This window comes from Nicotiana tomentosiformis, chromosome 1 (assembly GCF_000390325.3).
Source record: "Nicotiana tomentosiformis chromosome 1, ASM39032v3, whole genome shotgun sequence".
NCBI lineage: Eukaryota > Viridiplantae > Streptophyta > Magnoliopsida > Solanales > Solanaceae > Nicotiana > Nicotiana tomentosiformis.
In genome coordinates, this window is record NC_090812.1 from 94,417,048 (window position 1) to 94,435,365 (window position 18,318).

Here is an 18,318-nt window from a genome sequence, read left to right on the forward strand (position 1 = left end):
ATTGGAAATGAATCAAATAGTATGTCACATTTAATGACACCAAATAATTGCAAATAATATCTCGTGGAAATCAAAACAGAATTTCTTTCAACTTTATGAAAATCACAATAATTAATCGAAAGCAACTATGGCCATAAATCAATATCAACAAGGGTACTACCGAGGTACCGCCTCGTAGTCCCAAGTTATAAATAATTTCACAATATCTCATGTCCTTATATCACCGCGGGAGCCTTCACAATTTATTTAAAGGGTAAGTGTTCCTTATCCTATATTGATTATATTTCATGATTCCATACTCATTTACATCATGAATCCGTGAATTTATGGAAGAAAAATCAAGATTTTTGCAAAATCTTCGAAAAACAAAAATTTAAGATTTGGAGGTCGAGTTGTTATCAGATTTTGGTAAAATTGGTATGGATGAACTCGTAATTGAATGGGTTGTCGGATTTTATAAGTTTCACCGGATTCCGAGATGTGGGCCCCACGGACAAATTTTCAGCTAATTTCGGATTTTAATAAAAATGTAATATTTTCTTATGAAATTGATTACTATAATTTTTGTTGACTGTATCGAATTAATTATGACTAGATACGAGTCGATCGGAGTCGAAAAATCGAGGAAAAAGCATAATACTTGGTTAAATTGGAGCAAGTCGAGGTAAGTGACTTGTCTAACCTTGTGTGGGGAAATTTCCCCTAGGATTGGTATTGATGTGATTATTGAAATGTGTTGAAAGTCGTGTGCACGAGGTGACGAGTGTGTACACGGGCTAAATTGCGAAAGATTATATTTTTAAATTGTGTAGATCACTGTTGCGCATTTATTAAATTATTTTATCTTGTTATATTCTTCATCATTGATCTGAGATATATACTTCAAATTTGTTTGATCTTTTCTTACTAATTGTTTTACCTGTTTAGTTGAAACTTGGTTTCTTTTATTCTGTGCATTATTTGAAGGTTGATTTTCTTTAAATTAAATATTATTAATATGAAGTATTTGATATTTTTAAACTTGATATTGAAGCAACGTAGTAAAGATTTTGAAATATTATTTTCCTAAATTATTTACTCCTGAATATTTTTATACTCATTATGAGGGAGCCGTGAGCTCTTTATTGTGAAAGAATATTATTGATGAATTATTTTAACATGAGCCGTGAGCTCTTTATTGTGGAAAAATATTATTGTTGAATTATTTTGACATGAGCCGTGAGCTCTTTATTGTGGAAAAATATTATTGATAAATTATTTTAACATGAGTCGTGAGCTCTTTATTGTGGAAAAATATTATTGATGAATTATTTTGACATGAGTCGTGAGCTCTTTATTGTGAAAAACTATTATTGATGATTTATTTTGGCATGAGCCGTGATCTCTTTATTGTGAAAAAATATTGTTGTTGAATTATTTTGGTAAGTTAAATTATTTGAGCACTTGAGGTGCAAATTGTGATATATTGTGATATTGATACGCATGCGGTGGTATAAGGTCTGGGTGTTGAAACGAATACGGTGAGATAAGGGTGGCTTGATACGCGTGGCTAGTAGGGGTGACTACTAGAGGTCATGCGGTATGATAAGGGTGGCTAAAATGCGGTATGCTATTTCGGGAAAAAATATTTTCTTTAAATAAATTGTGAAAGCTCCCGCGTTGATATAAGAAAATGAGATATTGTGAAATTATTTATAACTTGGGACTACGAGGCGGTACCTCGGTAGTGCCCTTGTTGATATTGATTTATGGCCATAGTTGCTTTCGATTAATTATTGTGATTTTCTTAAAGTTGAAGGAAATTCTGTTTTGATTTCCACGAGATATTATTTGCAATTATTTGGTGTCATTAAATGTGACATACTATTTGATTCATTTCCAATGTTATTTTATTTTACTATATTGATAAACATTTTACCATGCCATTATTATATTCCAGTAGGGTCTCACCTGACCTCGTCACTACTCTACCGAGGTTAGGCTTGGCACTTACTAGGTACCGCTGTGGTGTACTCATACTACGCTTCTGCACATCTTTTTGTGCAGATCTAGGTACATTTTACCAGCCTAGACATCAGTGAGTTACCTGCGTACGGAGACTTCGAGGTATATCTGCCAGCGTCCGCAGACTCCGGAGTCCCCTTCTATCATTTTATGTTACTTCCTTATATTTTATTTAGACCTTGACATATAGAGACATTGAGAATAAATTCTTAGAAGCTTGTGACTTATTTCTACCGGGTTTTGGGAGTTGAAATTGTTTGAATTGTAGTTTATTTATTTCAGATATTTATTATTATTCCGCATTGATAGGCTTACCTAATCTTAGAGACTAGGTGCCATCACGACATCCTACGGAAGGAATTTGGGGTCGTGACAAGTCATAAATAATATAACTGAGCTATAAAAATTTTCAGAATCGGATTTCGACCCCGATATCAAAAAGTCAACCCCTCGGTCAAACTTCTCAAAAATTTAACTTTCGGCATTTCAAGCCTAATTCCACTATGGACTTCCAAATAAAATTTCGATCACGCTCCTAAGTCCAAAATTACCATACGGAGCTATTGGAATCATCAAAATTCTATTCCGGGATCGTTTGCACATAATTTGACATCCGGTCACTATTTAAACTTAAACTTTTAATTTTTAATCAAAATTCCATATCTCGGGTTAGGGACCTCGGAATTTGATTTCGGGCATACGCCTAAGTCCCAAATCACGATACAGACCTACCAAAACTATCAAAATACTGATCCGAGTCTGTTTGCTCAAAATGTTGATCAAAGTCAACTCAGTTGAGTTTTAAAGCTCTAATTCACATTTTAATTCATTTTTCACCTGAAAACTTTCCGAAAATTTTTTACGGACTGCACACGCAAGTCGAGTAATGGTAAATAGTGCTTAGATTACATAATTAATTATTAAATTTAAAGATGACATTTTGGGTCATCACACTACACCTCCATCAGCACTTTCAATACATCTACTTAACCATTCAACCCCACACTTATGTCAAACCATACTCTACCTTCACATCAAATTATATTAACTTCCTGTTTTTAAGCATAATTACACCAAGAGTCACTAATATCAAAGAATATTTTGCACAACACTGAACGCCTCAGCAATACATTTATGGGATCGGGTCGTTCGCCTCGGCGGTATTATGTAATACACTGTTATGGGATCGAGACGTTCGCCTCGACGGTATCATGTAACACACTCTTATGAGATCGGGTCGTTTGCCTCGGCAGAGTAACATATTCTTATGGGATCATGTCGTTCGCCTTGGTAGGATTATGTATCACACTCTTATGGGATCGGGCCGTTCGCCTAGGCGGTTCTTTGAAATACTCTTATGGATCGGGTCGTTCGTCTCGGTAGTTTTAAGAAATACTCTTATGGGATCGGACCGCTCGTCTCGGCAGAATCATGTGAAATACTTAATAAGGAGTCCGCGTACTCATGAGTTTCCTGACTCGAGAGGTGACCGTTGGTTTGGTATTGACCATTACGTATATCATTTGAGGAGGTATCCGATAATTGAGGACTTTGTGTTCAGTGTTCAGCGGTAAACCGTACTATTTGCCTATATTTGTTCTCATTATTTATTTACCATGTTTCATACTTGTCTACTTTATTATATTTGATTTACTGGACCACTAGTAAGTGTCAATGTCGACCCCTCATCACTACCTCTTCGGGGTTAGGCTAGATACTTAATGGGTACGCATTGATTTACGTACTCATACTGCACTTCTGCACTAAATGTGCAGGATTTGACAGGTTCATTTGGTGGTCGTTTGGGCACGTAGGCGCAGTTGCTGAGGGAATTTTATGGTAAGCTACATCCCATGCTACGATTCGCGGCACACAGAGTCTCCATCATAATTATTTACTTTATCCTGTCTATCTTATATTCCATACATATGTTGTATTGTTATTGTACTTCCTAGTAGATGCTCATGCACTTGTGACACCGGGTTTTGGAATGTTCTAGAATTTATTTATGGTTTTGCTTACCATTGACACACTTTTACTTTATATTTCATTTAAATTGTATGTATCTATGATTTTTAATGCATTGATTTCCCTATCTAATAAGATTTATGATTTTAAAAATAATAAAATGAGTAATTAAATTGGTAGTTCACCATTGACTTGCCTAACGACAACGTTGGGCGCCATCATGACCTATAGTGAGTTTTGGATTGTGACACTTGAATTGAAGGACAAAGAAAAAGCTTTACATAAGTAAACCAAAATTGCCCTCAAAATGTAGTACTTTCCTTCTTTATTTATCTTGTACAAATAAATATGGTTGTACAATCTTGTTACCTATAAATCAAAGAGTTGGGAAAGTTACACGGCTGAGCATCTTTTCAAAAATATTTTAAAAAAATAATATCATTTGTTGTTTATTCCAAAAATGGCAGATTCTTTTACAATATTAGCATTTGTATAAATTATGCACACAATTAATGAGGAAAAAATCATGAAATCTGTTAAACTCTCTCCTCTTATGTTATATCCTAAATTTCATCGTCTCTCTCCTTTTGTTTTCTTTATTTCACTCAAAATGTATTCTAAATATATTCTAATCATATATATATATATATATATATATATATTATATATATATATATATATATATATATGCCATTCTAAAATATATTCTGAATATATTCTAATTATATTTATAGATGAATATATTCTAATCATATTTATAGATGATTTTGTGCATATGAAAAAGTTCATATATATTAAGTGATAAATTCATTCATATTGTGCCACTTCCATCTTTTTTGTATTAATATTTGCAATAGCAGCTAGAATAGACAAAAGCCCCAAGTATAAGAAGATGTCATTTTCAGGGTTGATGGTATATAATACAGACATGTCATTTATATATGATGTATTACAATAATAATATACAAGTACACACACACACACACACACACACATATATATAAAATACAACAATAATATATTATGTATATGTAATATTTATACGATAAATATACGGCAGACTAAATCATAAAATTAATATATGCCCAAAATACATCATATATCACTATGCATATCCAAATAATTATCTATATGTATATATTAGTTATATACATTGTACATACAAGTAGTATACTATATAATTTATTTTTTTGCTAAGAGTATACTATATAAATAACATTTATACAACTATAATATACTCCCCATATATATATATATATATATATATATATATTGTTTATACAACTATTATATACTACTCCTATATAAAATATACTTATTATTTTTAGGAGTATAAAAGGAATCAACTACAACATAAAAATAAACATGTAAAAAAAACCTCCTATCACGTTCCCATATTTGAAAATCATCGTTTTTCTTCATTTAAAAAAAGATAAATTAAAAGGGAAAAACCAAAATGGAAAAAAAGAAAAAAGAAAAAAGAAAAAAAGGCAATAGAAAATGAACAATAATCTAGTCTAATGATTGTACAATCTTGTTCCTTATAAATCAGCTAAATGGTGCAACTTATTATATTAATTACCGTTTGGCATTTTTAGAACTTCCTCAAAAAATAAGCAACGAAACATGAGAAAGATTGAGAGATCGATTAATTAATTGATTATGTTTCTGTTAGGAATGTAGATAATTAGCTGCCAGTTTTGTTAATTACTTACTCCTCATGAGTTCTGAATTGTTTTCTTAAATACTGACTAATTATGTTTTTACCTCAAAAATATGCTAGAGCTACATTATACTTCTCTCCTTGCATCTTCTCCAAGCCCGGGGGCGGATCCACCTCTCCACCTACGGGTTCACGTGAACCCAGTAGATTTTGTCCAAACAATATAAATGTGTTCAAAAATTTACTAAATATCTATAAATGTTTGAATGTGAATCCAGTTACTATTGAAAATTTATTCGAGGTCGTTACATGAACCCATAAACATTAAATCTTGGATCCGCCTATATCAAGCCCATGGGCCCTTTAGCTTTTCTGCCACTTCCAACCCACAATCCAATCCACACTTTCTAGTTTCTAGCATTTGTTTGTAGTCCTACTCTTTGTACCATTATCATTCTATCTCCTTGATAATATAATCCGAGTTAAAGCAACTAATACAATTGTATGTGTTTGCCAAAAGCCAGATCAGCCCGTGCTGCTTGATCTTTTTGGCAGATCATGCAATTCAACTGCCTTGCATCTTTAGATGATGGATGGAAATTTTGAAAAGGCCAAATACATAGACAATCCATTAAACTTTGGCCCAATTTTTTTTATTTTGGTACTTTAACACAATTTTATTCCATTTTGGCCCTCCAATCCCATTTCTTATATTTCACTTTAATACAAAAGTTGACTAAATTCAGAGTGTGAGTTGCCTCACCCTGTAAGCGCGTGAGGGAGATTTTTTTGGGCAATTTTCTTTCTCCGGCGGTAATAACATAAGCAAGTATGTATACGCGCTGCATTTTTACGTCGGATAAAATTTTTTGTGTTAAAATGAAACATAAGAAATAAAGTTGGAGGGCCAAAATGAAACAAGGTTGAGTTAGAGTACAAAAATAAAAAATTGGGCCAAGTTTAATGGGTTGTCTGTGTATTTGGCCTTTAGAAAAAGATGGATACATATAGACTATAGTTGAGGATTAACTAAAATGATTTATATCTAAAGTTAGTGGCCGAGCCACATTGGATTAAATGGCGTCATTTGAAATTGCTTTAGCGGAAACATGATTTATATAGATAGGCAATTATTCTAAACATGCGCACATACATGAAAAAAATAAAAAATAAAATATATATATAATATATATATATATATATATATATATATATATATATATTTAATTAGTTTGAGATTAAGATACAATTTTTTGTTGTTGAATATGTTATCTATACCAGGAGCGCATGACTGATTTACTCTTCAAATTATTGTATACGTAAACTCATAATCTTTTTGTCAAACTATATATTTTATATATAATTTTTTAGAATTATTTTAATATTATCTGATGGCAATGATGAACTTGGTTGAATATGGTACGGTTTACCAAAGGAATAAGATACTTAATATTTTCTTTTTGCTCCTCTTTTAATAGTGCATCCGTATTTTCTATTCAAAAATTTGCACGCTCTGTTGTTTATAAGTTGCAACCAAATTATCATTGAAGATCACATTTGGAGCTATATTGAAGAATTTCACCAATTATGGATGCAATCTTCTTTTCAAAAAATAAATGATTTTACTCCAAAATTCAAAAGAAGCCATGACACGTCAAACATTGAAGGTTGTGCCATTGCTAAAATGGCCCATAACACGGCCTTTTTGACATTTCGGATTGGATTTGTTGTTAAACTTTCCAACCTCTAGACTACAAGAAAAAGTAATACTTAGCGCTGCTACTTTCTCAGATCAACATTCTCCATCATTTCGCATCCAGGCGGCTCGCGGACTGCTGGTTTGTTGACCCTAGCTCTATACATTTTCTTTCGGTCAAATTCTATTTACTTTTCACTTGCAAAATATTGAATAAGTATATTGGAACTCTGATTTGATTCTTTTTCCTTCTGTCTATCCGTTTTGATCTCGTTTTTTCCTAATTTATACTCATCAGAAGTGTGTAGAGCTGCAGAGATATGGCGATGTTAATAGCGGCACGTCGATTATCAGCTGGATCAGCTTTATCAGATTCACTACGTTATACATCTTGCTGGAGGTTTTTCTCTACCTCTTTCAGGGAGGAAAAAGACACTTTTGGTCCCATTCTCGTTCCATCGGACAAGTTCGTGCTTTCCTTTTCTCTCTTTTTTTTTCCCTTTATTCAGTGGTTTTTTTGGCTTCCCCTTTCTCACATGTTCAATATTTTACCTGAGCTCTTTACATGTTCATGTCGTGTTAATGTGAAATTTTGAAAAGCAAAGTCAAATGAAAAAATGAATATAGAAGGAGGATCATAGTAAGTTGACAGTCAATATAAAAAAATAATCAAATTGTGAAGAATCGTGAAATAAATGGGGACAGAGTATTCGTATACTCGAGCCAAATTAATATAGGATTGAGCCATTGGCGATTGAATATTGAATGATTAATTGTGTGTTAAAGTCCTTTAGGGTTTTATGCTGTTGTATGGGTTTGTCCGTGTCTCTAGTGAGAAGAAAGTAGGTTGCAAAGAGTAATACCAATTTTTTTTTTATTTTTTATTTTTTATTTTTTATAATGGTGGTGTTTAGTTAGCTTGCACCACCTCGACTTAGTCAGCTACCTGAGACCTTCCACCAGTGCATACACGGATAATTTTCTCCGTCAAGACTTAAACATATTGGAAGAAATCACCTAGTTTTTTTTTGCTCTACTGGAATTTGAGCGCCGGTCTGCCATTGTCCGTTCTAGCTTAATTGACCACTAGCCCATAAGCCATGACTATTTCGTTTAATAAGAAGGTTTATGTTGCTAATGGATTTGATCGCACCTTGCAGTTCTTTTTGCTATATGGACGTGTTTTCTCTTCTGTTCTCTGCTTTATCAACAGTGAACAATCAGCTGTCTTTAACATAGATATGATGCAGAAGTTTTCTAACTCCCTCCTTAACTAACTAAAACTCCAGTCTAGCGAGTATCGAAATGCTTCAATATAGAACAACCATAGGTTTCTGGACTGATAATACAACAGCTGTGCTAGAGTATATGCTACGTGTAGCTTTTCCTCTGATCAAGAGAGCATATACTATAACTGATCCAAAGTTGTGCTAGAGTATATGCTACATTGTCATCCTGAAGTCACTGTTGAAAGGCTGAACTTAATTTTGCTAAGGTAGCTCAATATAATTCAAATAAATCCATGGTGATTAGAGTTTGAAGCTCCCTTTTTAATATCTTTATTAAATTCTTCTGTAGAGAACCTTTTGGACGGGTGACCTTTAATCAATTAAATGTAATCTTCATGTCTTGCAATTCCATCAATCCAACTTGCTGTTTTTAGAATCTTGTACTGCCTCATTAATCCTTAATGTTAATAGAAAGTGATAATTTAATTAGTATTCTCTCATTTTGGCCTAACAATGTTTCAAGGCATTGTTTCACTGGCTTGTGCACGGAGACAAGTTATTCTTATTGTTTTGGGTGACAAGCGGCATCCAATATCTTTATGATTTCTCTATTAGGCAAATCATGGAGTGCAATAGCTTATTAAATTTGTTGAGTTTGTCCATTTCTTCGATAAATTGTTGTTCAAGGCAGCAATCTTTTTCTGTTAAGTAGGCTTGTTTTGCAAAGGATGTCATTAAATCTTGCGATCTTACTTAGTGGAGTCTATTGTTTTTTTTTGTGGTGATGTTTTTTTTTCTTGGGTGGGGTGGGGTGGGGTGGGGGAGGTACCTAGAGTGCACCACATGTCTCTTTACATTCAAAGGGTTGGTTCTCTTCTCTGCTCTTTTCTGTACGTTTGACATTGATGAACTAGAGAACTGGTAATAGGTGTGAAATATCAGGTTGATCTTGAAATTCTCTGTTTAAGAGTTGCCATATTCAGGATTGGTAGTCAGTCCTATTCTCGATAAGGGCAGACTTTATGGGCTATCTTCCAAGTGTGCAACTACACCATCTTGAGTTTCCTTCTAATTGTACTTTTTAATGTCTTTTTTGTATCTCCTCCAGGTTATGGGGGGCACAAACTCAAAGATCATTGCAGAATTTTGATATTGGGGGTGAGCGTGAAAGAATGCCTGAGCCAATCATACGTGCATTTGGTATTCTCAAAAAGTGTGCTGCCAAGGTTGGTTAATCTGTAATGCTGTTTCCTTCGTAAACAGTTGATAACTTCTTTATCTATTTCATTTTATCAAAATTTTGGTATAGTAAGTAGGTGGTAATGCTTGACAGCAGTTGTTTTGGTCTTATTTTAACTTTTAGTTATGATATTGCAGGTGAACATGGAATATGGCCTTGACCGATCTATTGGAAAAGCAATAATGCAAGCTGCTGAAGAGGTTGCAGAAGGAAAGTTGAATGACCACTTCCCTTTGGTGGTTTGGCAAACTGGTAGTGGCACTCAAAGTAACATGAACGCTAACGAGGTAATCAGATGTTCATGAACTTTCAGGTCCTAGTATGAAGGCTTGTTCTAAGCTTGAGCCTTATTAATTGCTTCTAGCAGGTCCAGAAATAATCTTAATGCTTAAAGTCCATTCAAAGAAACCGTCTTCACGGAAAAAACAAAATTTGATGCTCTAAAAGTTGATTTAAGTTTTTCTTTGTGATTGAGCTTGTCCTCCTCCTATAGGACGTCTCATGTCGTTGTTACTAACTTCTTGTTTCCAGAAAAAAATATTATCACTTCAATATGGACAAATTACAAACTATCTCTTGTACTATGACTCATTTGCAAATACTTCCAGGATAAACGTGTCCCCTGAATCTTATACTTGAGTATAAACAGTCATATGGGAAAAAATTCATAACTGTCCTTTATTGCTACCAGAGGCAAGAAAAAAAATAAAACAAATAAGTTGGTACAGGGGAAAGGGTAAGGAATGCCAAATTCTTGTCTCCCTTCACTTTGATATTTTTATGGAGTTCTCTGCATCTGAAGCCCGGTGTCCTAATTTTCAATGTTCTTGGGTTTCAATAATTCCGGATTTGACGTGAAGCTTGATTAGAGAAGGTAGGAATTGGGCTATATTAAGGGTGGGAAGATTGCACATAAGGAGATGGGTGCAGTGACTGAGGTGGGTTTTGCCCACAATTAAGTATATGTAATTTCATTGGTGACTTCTGTGTAATGCTTTTTCTTATCAAAAAGGTAATTTTATCTGTTAGTATTACATTATGGCATTATGCCAATCTTTTTCGTAATTAACTATGACTTGGGTGATACAAATGGTGATGTTGGATACAAAAATTTGTCCGGTTACATACCTGATGGAACCTAAGATTTCAAAATGTAGGTCTTCATATTAATACCGTGAATCAAATGTCTGAGCTCATTCCAAAGAATGCGCGATGTATTGGCAAACACCAGATTGTTGAATTTGAAAAAGTGTTCCTGGATCTGCTAATGAAAAAAGTGTTCCCTGCTCTTGATATGCAGAGCATGATCTATTTTAGTTTAGATGGCATGTAGTTAAGTATCCCACATTGGCTGTGGGAAATTTGTTGGTGTTTCCTTGTATGATTTTGGGCAATTATCATCTTCTGAGCTAACTTATGGGGGAAAATTAGGTACAGGGTCCATTTTCTCCACATGGTATCAGAGAAAGTCATCCCTATTCTTGGTTTACCCATATGTTGGGCCCTTATACTGTATTGTCTACGCACCAGATGTTCAGTCCTGGAAGTGTAGGGCTGGGGATGTTAAGTGTCCCCTATTGGTTGAGGCGATGGCTATTGTCTCCCTATATGTTCGTGGGGGCAATCCCCATCTCATGAGCTAGCTTTTAGGATTGAATTAGACCAAATGTCCATGTTTTTATCAGTACCCAGTTCAGGTAATTGAATGCTAAAAATATGAGTGTTCTGTCTTCCACGATATTGTGATTGCTGGTGCAGTTATCTCGAGATAATATATTTCGATAAGGTCAATATGCAAGAGCTCTACCCTTCTCAAAAAAAATATGCTGGAGCTGTAATTATTTCCTACTTCCTAGTTGCTACAGTTATTATTCTGTTGGAACTTGACTGTTATTTTTGCCTTTTGATTTCACTAGATACTTGGTTCGAACGAGCAAATGAATTTCTTTAGCCAATGACCCAATATATCTCGACTTTGGACTATTGGGTATGTGTCATAGGGAAGAGGGATCCACCTTTCTATTTTTTGATGGGTTGGTTACTAGCAATGGAGAAAGTTAATCACATTCAAGAGTTTTCTGATGCTTTGCATGGGATTTGAGAGAAATACCTACTGTTATGAATAAATATATTATGCAGAAATCTGATAGATGAAAGCTGCTCAGATAGTAATTTTACATGAACATGCATTCTGCCTCTTAAAACTTTAAGTGCATTTACTGGTTAGCTTCTGGTGGTTTAGGTAAGATACTGAAATATTACTCCCTTTTCTGTTTTTTCCTTTGATTGCACCGGAAAACACTGCTTTTTGAAATTTGGCTATCTCCAAGACTTCAACAGTTGTGCTTCAGTGTTGCATATGCATTATGTGTTTTCTGTGTTTCTATGGTAGCTAAAATATTTCAGATCCTAGATGGATTGCAATATATGTCTTCTGAACCTTTTGAGGAAGTTGGGAACAATTTCATTTATCTTCTTATGACCATCCTTTTACCAACTGGATAATGGTAAAAAATTGATATGTTATGAACTCATGTTTTTCCCTTTCTAATGATATATTATTAAATATCTTCAGGTTATTGCAAATCGAGCAGCTGAAATACTTGGCCATAAGCGCGGTGACAAACATGTGCATCCAAATGACCATGTAAATAGATCGCAATCTTCAAATGATACCTTTCCTACGGTAAGCCTCCTTTAATGTTACTTTTGTTGCAAGATATGTTACTATTCTTTTTAAAAAATTATGCTGACTTCTTAGTAATACTTATTCTTTTTCATGTGTAGGTGATGCATATTGCTGCGGCAATGGAGCTAAATAAAAGATTAGTACCAAACCTGAAACAGTTGCATACTTCACTACATTCAAAGGTTGACTATTAAGTTGTTTCACTTGTATAGTATTAAAATAATATATAATAAATTTTTCCCAAAAAAAAACTGTTCCGATAAGTTTTGAAATACTTTTTACAGCATTATTTGGTTCTTGTATTCTGCTTGCTCGTTTACATAGATGCCAGATCTATTGGTTCACAATGTTGCAATTCATGCTTATTCAGTCATTAATGCTCAAAAGGGAGCAGGTTGCCCTTTCTGAACTTATATAACGAAATGGTGAATTTGGTTGAGCATTATGATGAAGATAAATTAAGAAAAGTCAAGACAGTATCACAGAAAAGTCAAGACGCTAAAAAGATTGATTAGATCAGAGCATCATGATGTATCCATCTTCTGTTGGTCTATCTGGAATTATTTATGCCTTTTGATTAGATTCTGCTACAATACCATTAAACCAAATCAAATATGCAGCTCAATCTTTTGGAATGCCTTTACAGGACAACAAAGATAAAACATCTACCTCTTTCTCTTTGTTGAACACATTAATTATCTTCAAGTTAATGTTGTTTGCCCAATTGTCGAAGAATTACTATGCTTTTGGATCCGATCCTATCTCACAGCCTGATTATCTTAATTGCCAATCTAAATTTGATTTTCAAGGCGAATGCTAATATTATCAGAGCAGCTAAGTCATGTTATTTGAAGTCATTTGCTATTTTGATTCAAATTCTGCTGCTTGCCTTGGCATCTAGTCAATAGATGCTCTCACAAAATCTTCTCAATTTGTCACACTTCTGTAATATTACTATTAATTCCTTTGTAACTAAGCCGCTTTCCTATCCAATTACTTTTACCAGTCAGTCGAATTCAAGGACATTATTAAGATTGGGCGAACCCACACACAAGATGCAACCCCTTTGACTCTTGGACAAGAGTTTAGTGGGTATGCTACTCAAGTAAGCTCTATTTACTTTCAGCATTTTTACATGCTAAAGTTGTCACTACAAGTAGAGAAAGAGTGTTCACCTCGGTTTGCCTTAAAGCGTTCTTTGCTGTTGTAGGTGAAATATGGAATTGACCGAGTCTTGTGCACCCTTCCACGCATGTATCAGGTTCTTTCTCAACCCTTTACTTTCCTTTAATTTCCTTGTTCCTCCTTGTCCTGTTTTAACTGATAACAGCTTCATTGAGCAGCTCGCACAAGGAGGCACAGCAGTGGGGACAGGACTGAATACAAAGAAAGGGTAAGTGTTCCAGTATTAAGGTTGGGTTGTGGTCAATTTCAGCCACCCAATCTCCATTATTAGTATGCAAAGGTGGAGGGAGCATTCTAGCTGCTCAATCCTTTAAATTTGTTTTTGTTATCTCTCTTATTGTGTCATCCTTTCATATATCCAACTTCAGCCATGCCATATGTTTTGAGTTGTGGTTATATTATGTTCATTCTCCATAGGTTTGACATTAAAATTGCTGCAGCAGTGGCAGAGGAAACTAACTTGCCATTTGTAACAGCTGAAAACAAGTTTGAAGCACTGGTAATCTCATGATTCTTGAGTGTATTGTTTGTGAATTGGAGGTTCTGGTTGCTTGCTCATTGTTTTGATATAATACGCTGGCAATCGCAACCATTGTTTAGTGTTTAACAATTCTGGCACTGGCAGGCTGCTCATGATGCATTTGTTGAAACCAGTGGAGCTGTAAATACGGTAGCTGCTTCCCTCATGAAGGTTGGGAATGATATACGCTTCTTGGGAAGGTATGCGTTTCATATGTATTATTTCCTCAGTAGGTTGCTATCTTTTGGAGACGTCAAAGCTTAGAAGGATGTTGTTTTCCATGGATTATATGATTTTTTTCAAATTACTTTCATTTGGAGGATTTACATCCTTTTTTATTCAGTGGTCCCCGCTGTGGTCTTGGGGAGCTCATTCTTCCTGAAAATGAACCTGGAAGCAGTATAATGCCGGTAACTTCATTTCCTTTGAATCTGTTGAAAGACTATGTATGCATCCTCTTGTCATTTTTAACCTTTCTACCCAATCTTAAAAATGACTTCCATTTCAGGGCAAGGTGAATCCTACTCAGTGTGAGGCTCTCACGATGGTCTGTGCTCAGGTAATTGCACCTTGATTTCCAATGCATGACATTTATACAATTGGGTCCTCGCTAGTTGTTTGTTTTCAAGTTTAATGGTTGAACCTTTTATGAGCTGCAGGTTATGGGGAATCATGTGGCTGTCACAATTGGTGGATCAAATGGCCATTTTGAGCTGAATGTTTTCAAGCCTATGATTGCTAATGCTCTTCTACATGTATGATCTGCCATTCTTTTTTGTTTTCTTTCTGTTAATACTAAATTAGAATTAAGGGTATGCATTCTCAAGTCTAAGCTACTGTCAGAGTGAAGCATGGAACCATAAGATGTTTGCCAGCAGTTAACCGTGCTGACTTTTATGTTCTCACCCTGGCAATAGATGTGGGGTGGGGTGGAGTGAAGTCTATTTTATCTCTGATTGTGACTAATTTGTGGTTTCTACACCTCTCCATTCTTCCTGGAAATTTATAAAGCATGTGCATTCATCGTTGTTTTAGTACCATTGATAGTTTAGATGCACCATATGCGTGATGCTGTAGTCTAAAGCAGTTAAAGTCTGTACCTTATCAAAAAAGAAAGCAGTTAAGTCTGTATCTGCTGCCTTTTTACTTCCCAAGGCTGACATACCTCTCTTTTTCTGTCATGTGCAGTCAGTAAGATTGCTAGGGGATGCATCTGCTTCCTTTGAAAAGAATTGTGTGAGGGGTATTCAAGCTAACAGAGAGAGGATTGCTAAATTGTTGCACGAGGTCAGTTACTGTATCTGATAAACTAACTTTGGTACCCTCTTCTACTTTACAAGTTTTAAGCTCTATTTTATTGATCTCATTTCGTGTATAACTTTACAGTCGCTCATGCTCGTCACATGTTTGAACCCAGTAAGTATCCATCTACATGTTCAAAGTACATGCTTACCTGCAGCAATTTTTACTACTACTATTCCCGCATAGTTAGGACTGAACTGACAAGAACGATTTAAAACTGAAGAAATTTTACTGATTGCTGATATGCTTGCTGTCTATTTCAGAAAATTGGTTACGATAATGCTGCTGCAGTTGCCAAGAAAGCCCACAAGGAGGGAACCAGTTTGAAGGTAATGACATTTGTCAATTATGCTTAGGGGATCAATTTTTTTTCTTAATAAAAAATTGACGTATATTTGAATCTGCAGGATGCTGCTCTCAATCTAGGAGTCCTCAAATCTGAAGAGTTTGATCAACTTGTAGTTCCTGAGAAAATGATTGGTCCAACTGACTGATCAGCTCCATTAGTTCTATCAAATGGGAGAGAGGACCATGGCTGTAGGGTGCATCATATTAGCTGTTTTCGTCCATCAAATTCAACTAGGAAAATAAAATATTTAACGCAATTCTTGAGGTTTATTCATTCCTTACAATTTATCAGCACTTGACTGGGGGAATGCCTCCATTTTTTGTAATGAGACCCTGAGCTATAGCGAAGTAAATAATGGACTGAATCATTTTTTCCTACCGTTGCTGTGCTAAGGTTGCTGTCGTTACTGACGGGTAGGGGTGTACATGGACCGGGTTGGTTCAATTTTCGATTTTTATCAAAACTAAACCAAACCAACTATATCGGTTTGGATTGGTTCGGTTTTGTCGGGGTTTTCGGACTTTTTGTTACTTAAATATTATTTCAATCTTACTTTGTTAAATATTTGATAAGTAAATATATAGTATTTAGTAAAAATATAAAAAATTGACAAACATATTATCGATTAAAATATTCTTATGGGAGAATTCTATTAGTAACACATAATAGTTATTTTTTTAGTTGTTTGACAAAATTTTCGTTGATGTACATTTTTAGGTTAACAATTTTTTCGTTGATGTACGCTTTTAGGTTAATAATTTTTTCGTTGATGTACACTTTTATAACCGAATTTAGTAATTAAACATAAAAATTAATATGATACCTAAAAATATAAGACTTTAATAGATCTTAACATATGATATGAATATGGAAGAACAAAAGAGATAAATGCATTTTACTAACACTTGATAAGAAAGTGATCATACAACCTATTATTTAAGGTCAATAAATATAGAACACTTCATATTCTATTAAAATTTATATCCCGCAAGAGAATCAGTTTTGCCAATCCTATTTTATTTTCACTTTGGAATCTCGAGTTGTAGCATGCATGCATGCGAGTCGCAAATGTTGACATGCTAACAAGTTTAAACTTTTAGAAACAAGGTTAAGTTAATCTTCCTCCATTCATTTTCCCCAAATATAATTTTCTTCTAGTCATGGTACATTTTACTAGGCTCCGGATGTACAACGTATCTAGGATTGTGAGCTCCTCAAGAATAACTCGTCTTAACACATAACTAGTTACCTAATCGAGAATATAATTTCTGTCACTAGTTATATCCTTCTTTTACTAGCTCGAACCTCATCTCGATGTTTGCATAATCGCTCATCTTTGTATTGAGTGGCCTTTATGCGCTTTACTAATGAAGACTTTACTTGAACACAAGCCAACAATGGCTCTGAAATTTTTCACACTAAATCTGACCCCTGTACTATTAGTCTGTGCATATTCTTAACCAAAAGTCTAGTTATAGGAGCTATATATGCTGAACTACCCCACATTTTTTTACTTAATGCATTGGTACAATGGCATTTCCAGGATAATATAGAATAGCGCAATAGTCATAGTCCTTAAATAATTTTATCTATCTACCTTGCTAAAAATTCAAATGTCTCTCCTAGAAGACGTATTTTAGACTCTTGTGGTCTATAAAAATCTCGCAAGTTTCATTGTACAAATAGTGTCTTTAAATCTTCGGAGCAAATACAATTACGGCAACCTCCAAATCATAGGTGGGATAGTTCTTATTCTACCTCTTTAGCTGTGTTGAAGTATAAGCTATCACATGATCAGTCTGCATGAGAACATATCCTAATCTGACATTCGAAGCATTACATAACACTACTGTAAATCCTCTAGAACATGATGGTAAGGCTAATATTGTTAGTGGTCAAACATGTCTTGAGCTTCAAAAATCTCTACTCACATTTTTTCGTCCACTGAAACTTTGATTTTTTTTTCTTCTATGTTAACTTGGTAAATGGCGCCGCTACTATAAAATAATTCTACAGAAATAGCTTGTAGTAACCTCCTTACCCCAAGAGGTTGTGAATCTTTATAGAAGTAGTTGATCCTTGCCACTTCTGAACTGCTTCTATCCTATTGGAATCTACTGTAATCACATCCTTAGTTACAATATGCCCGAGGAATGCCATTGAGTCTAGCCAAAATTCATGCTTCGAGAACTTGGTAAAAAGCTGATTTTCTCCAGCGTCTTTTACACATTTTTCAAGTGATCCTCATGTTCTTCCTGGCTATGAGAATATACAAGAATATCACTTTTAAGAACTATGAATTTTGTTTCCTCCAAAGAGCCAACTTGAACACCTTATCCATTATGTACGTCAATACAGTTGGAGCATTGGCCAGTCCAAAATGTATCACAAATAACTCTTAATGTATGTACCGAGTTCTAGAGGCAGCCATCGAAATATATTCCTTTCTTATTCTAAGCTGATGATAGCCAGA

At 34.6% G+C, this 18,318-nt stretch overlaps 1 protein-coding gene across 3 annotated transcripts; it reads left to right on the forward strand.

Annotated features, from left to right (window-relative positions):
- Positions 1–7,334: 7,334 nt before the first annotated feature.
- Positions 7,335–16,222, forward strand: LOC104113632 (fumarate hydratase 1, mitochondrial). Of its 3 annotated transcripts, none has more exons than XM_009623853.4 (18): positions 7,335–7,473; positions 7,630–7,797; positions 9,669–9,786; positions 9,938–10,087; positions 12,376–12,486; positions 12,588–12,671; positions 13,496–13,594; positions 13,700–13,750; positions 13,833–13,882; positions 14,092–14,173; positions 14,300–14,394; positions 14,538–14,604; positions 14,703–14,753; positions 14,854–14,949; positions 15,383–15,481; positions 15,581–15,610; positions 15,760–15,825; positions 15,904–16,222. In XM_009623853.4, exons 2-18 carry the CDS (start codon positions 7,652–7,654, stop codon positions 15,988–15,990), a joined length of 1,482 nt encoding a protein of 493 aa, XP_009622148.1. In that variant the 5' UTR covers positions 7,335–7,473; positions 7,630–7,651; the 3' UTR covers positions 15,991–16,222. The 3 variants fall into 3 exon arrangements, with proteins under 3 accessions (XP_009622148.1, XP_009622149.1, XP_009622151.1); XM_009623854.4 differs by having other exon boundaries at positions 7,351–7,473; positions 7,633–7,797; XM_009623856.3 differs by lacking the exons at positions 7,335–7,473; positions 7,630–7,797 and having other exon boundaries at positions 9,665–9,798.
- Positions 16,223–18,318: the final 2,096 nt, after the last annotated feature.

What these genes read in the sequence shown, in the direction of transcription:
- LOC104113632 (XM_009623853.4), top strand. Translation starts at nt 7,652, where the DNA reads ATGGCGATGTTAATAGCGGCACGTCGATTATCAGCTGGATCAGCTTTA. An exon ending in CTGGAAGCAGTATAATGCCG is followed by an intron (nt 14,605 to 14,702) that starts GTAACTTCATTT and finishes CTTCCATTTCAG; the next exon opens with GGCAAGGTGAATCCTACTCA. An exon ending in TCACGATGGTCTGTGCTCAG is followed by an intron (nt 14,754 to 14,853) that starts GTAATTGCACCT and finishes TATGAGCTGCAG; the next exon opens with GTTATGGGGAATCATGTGGC.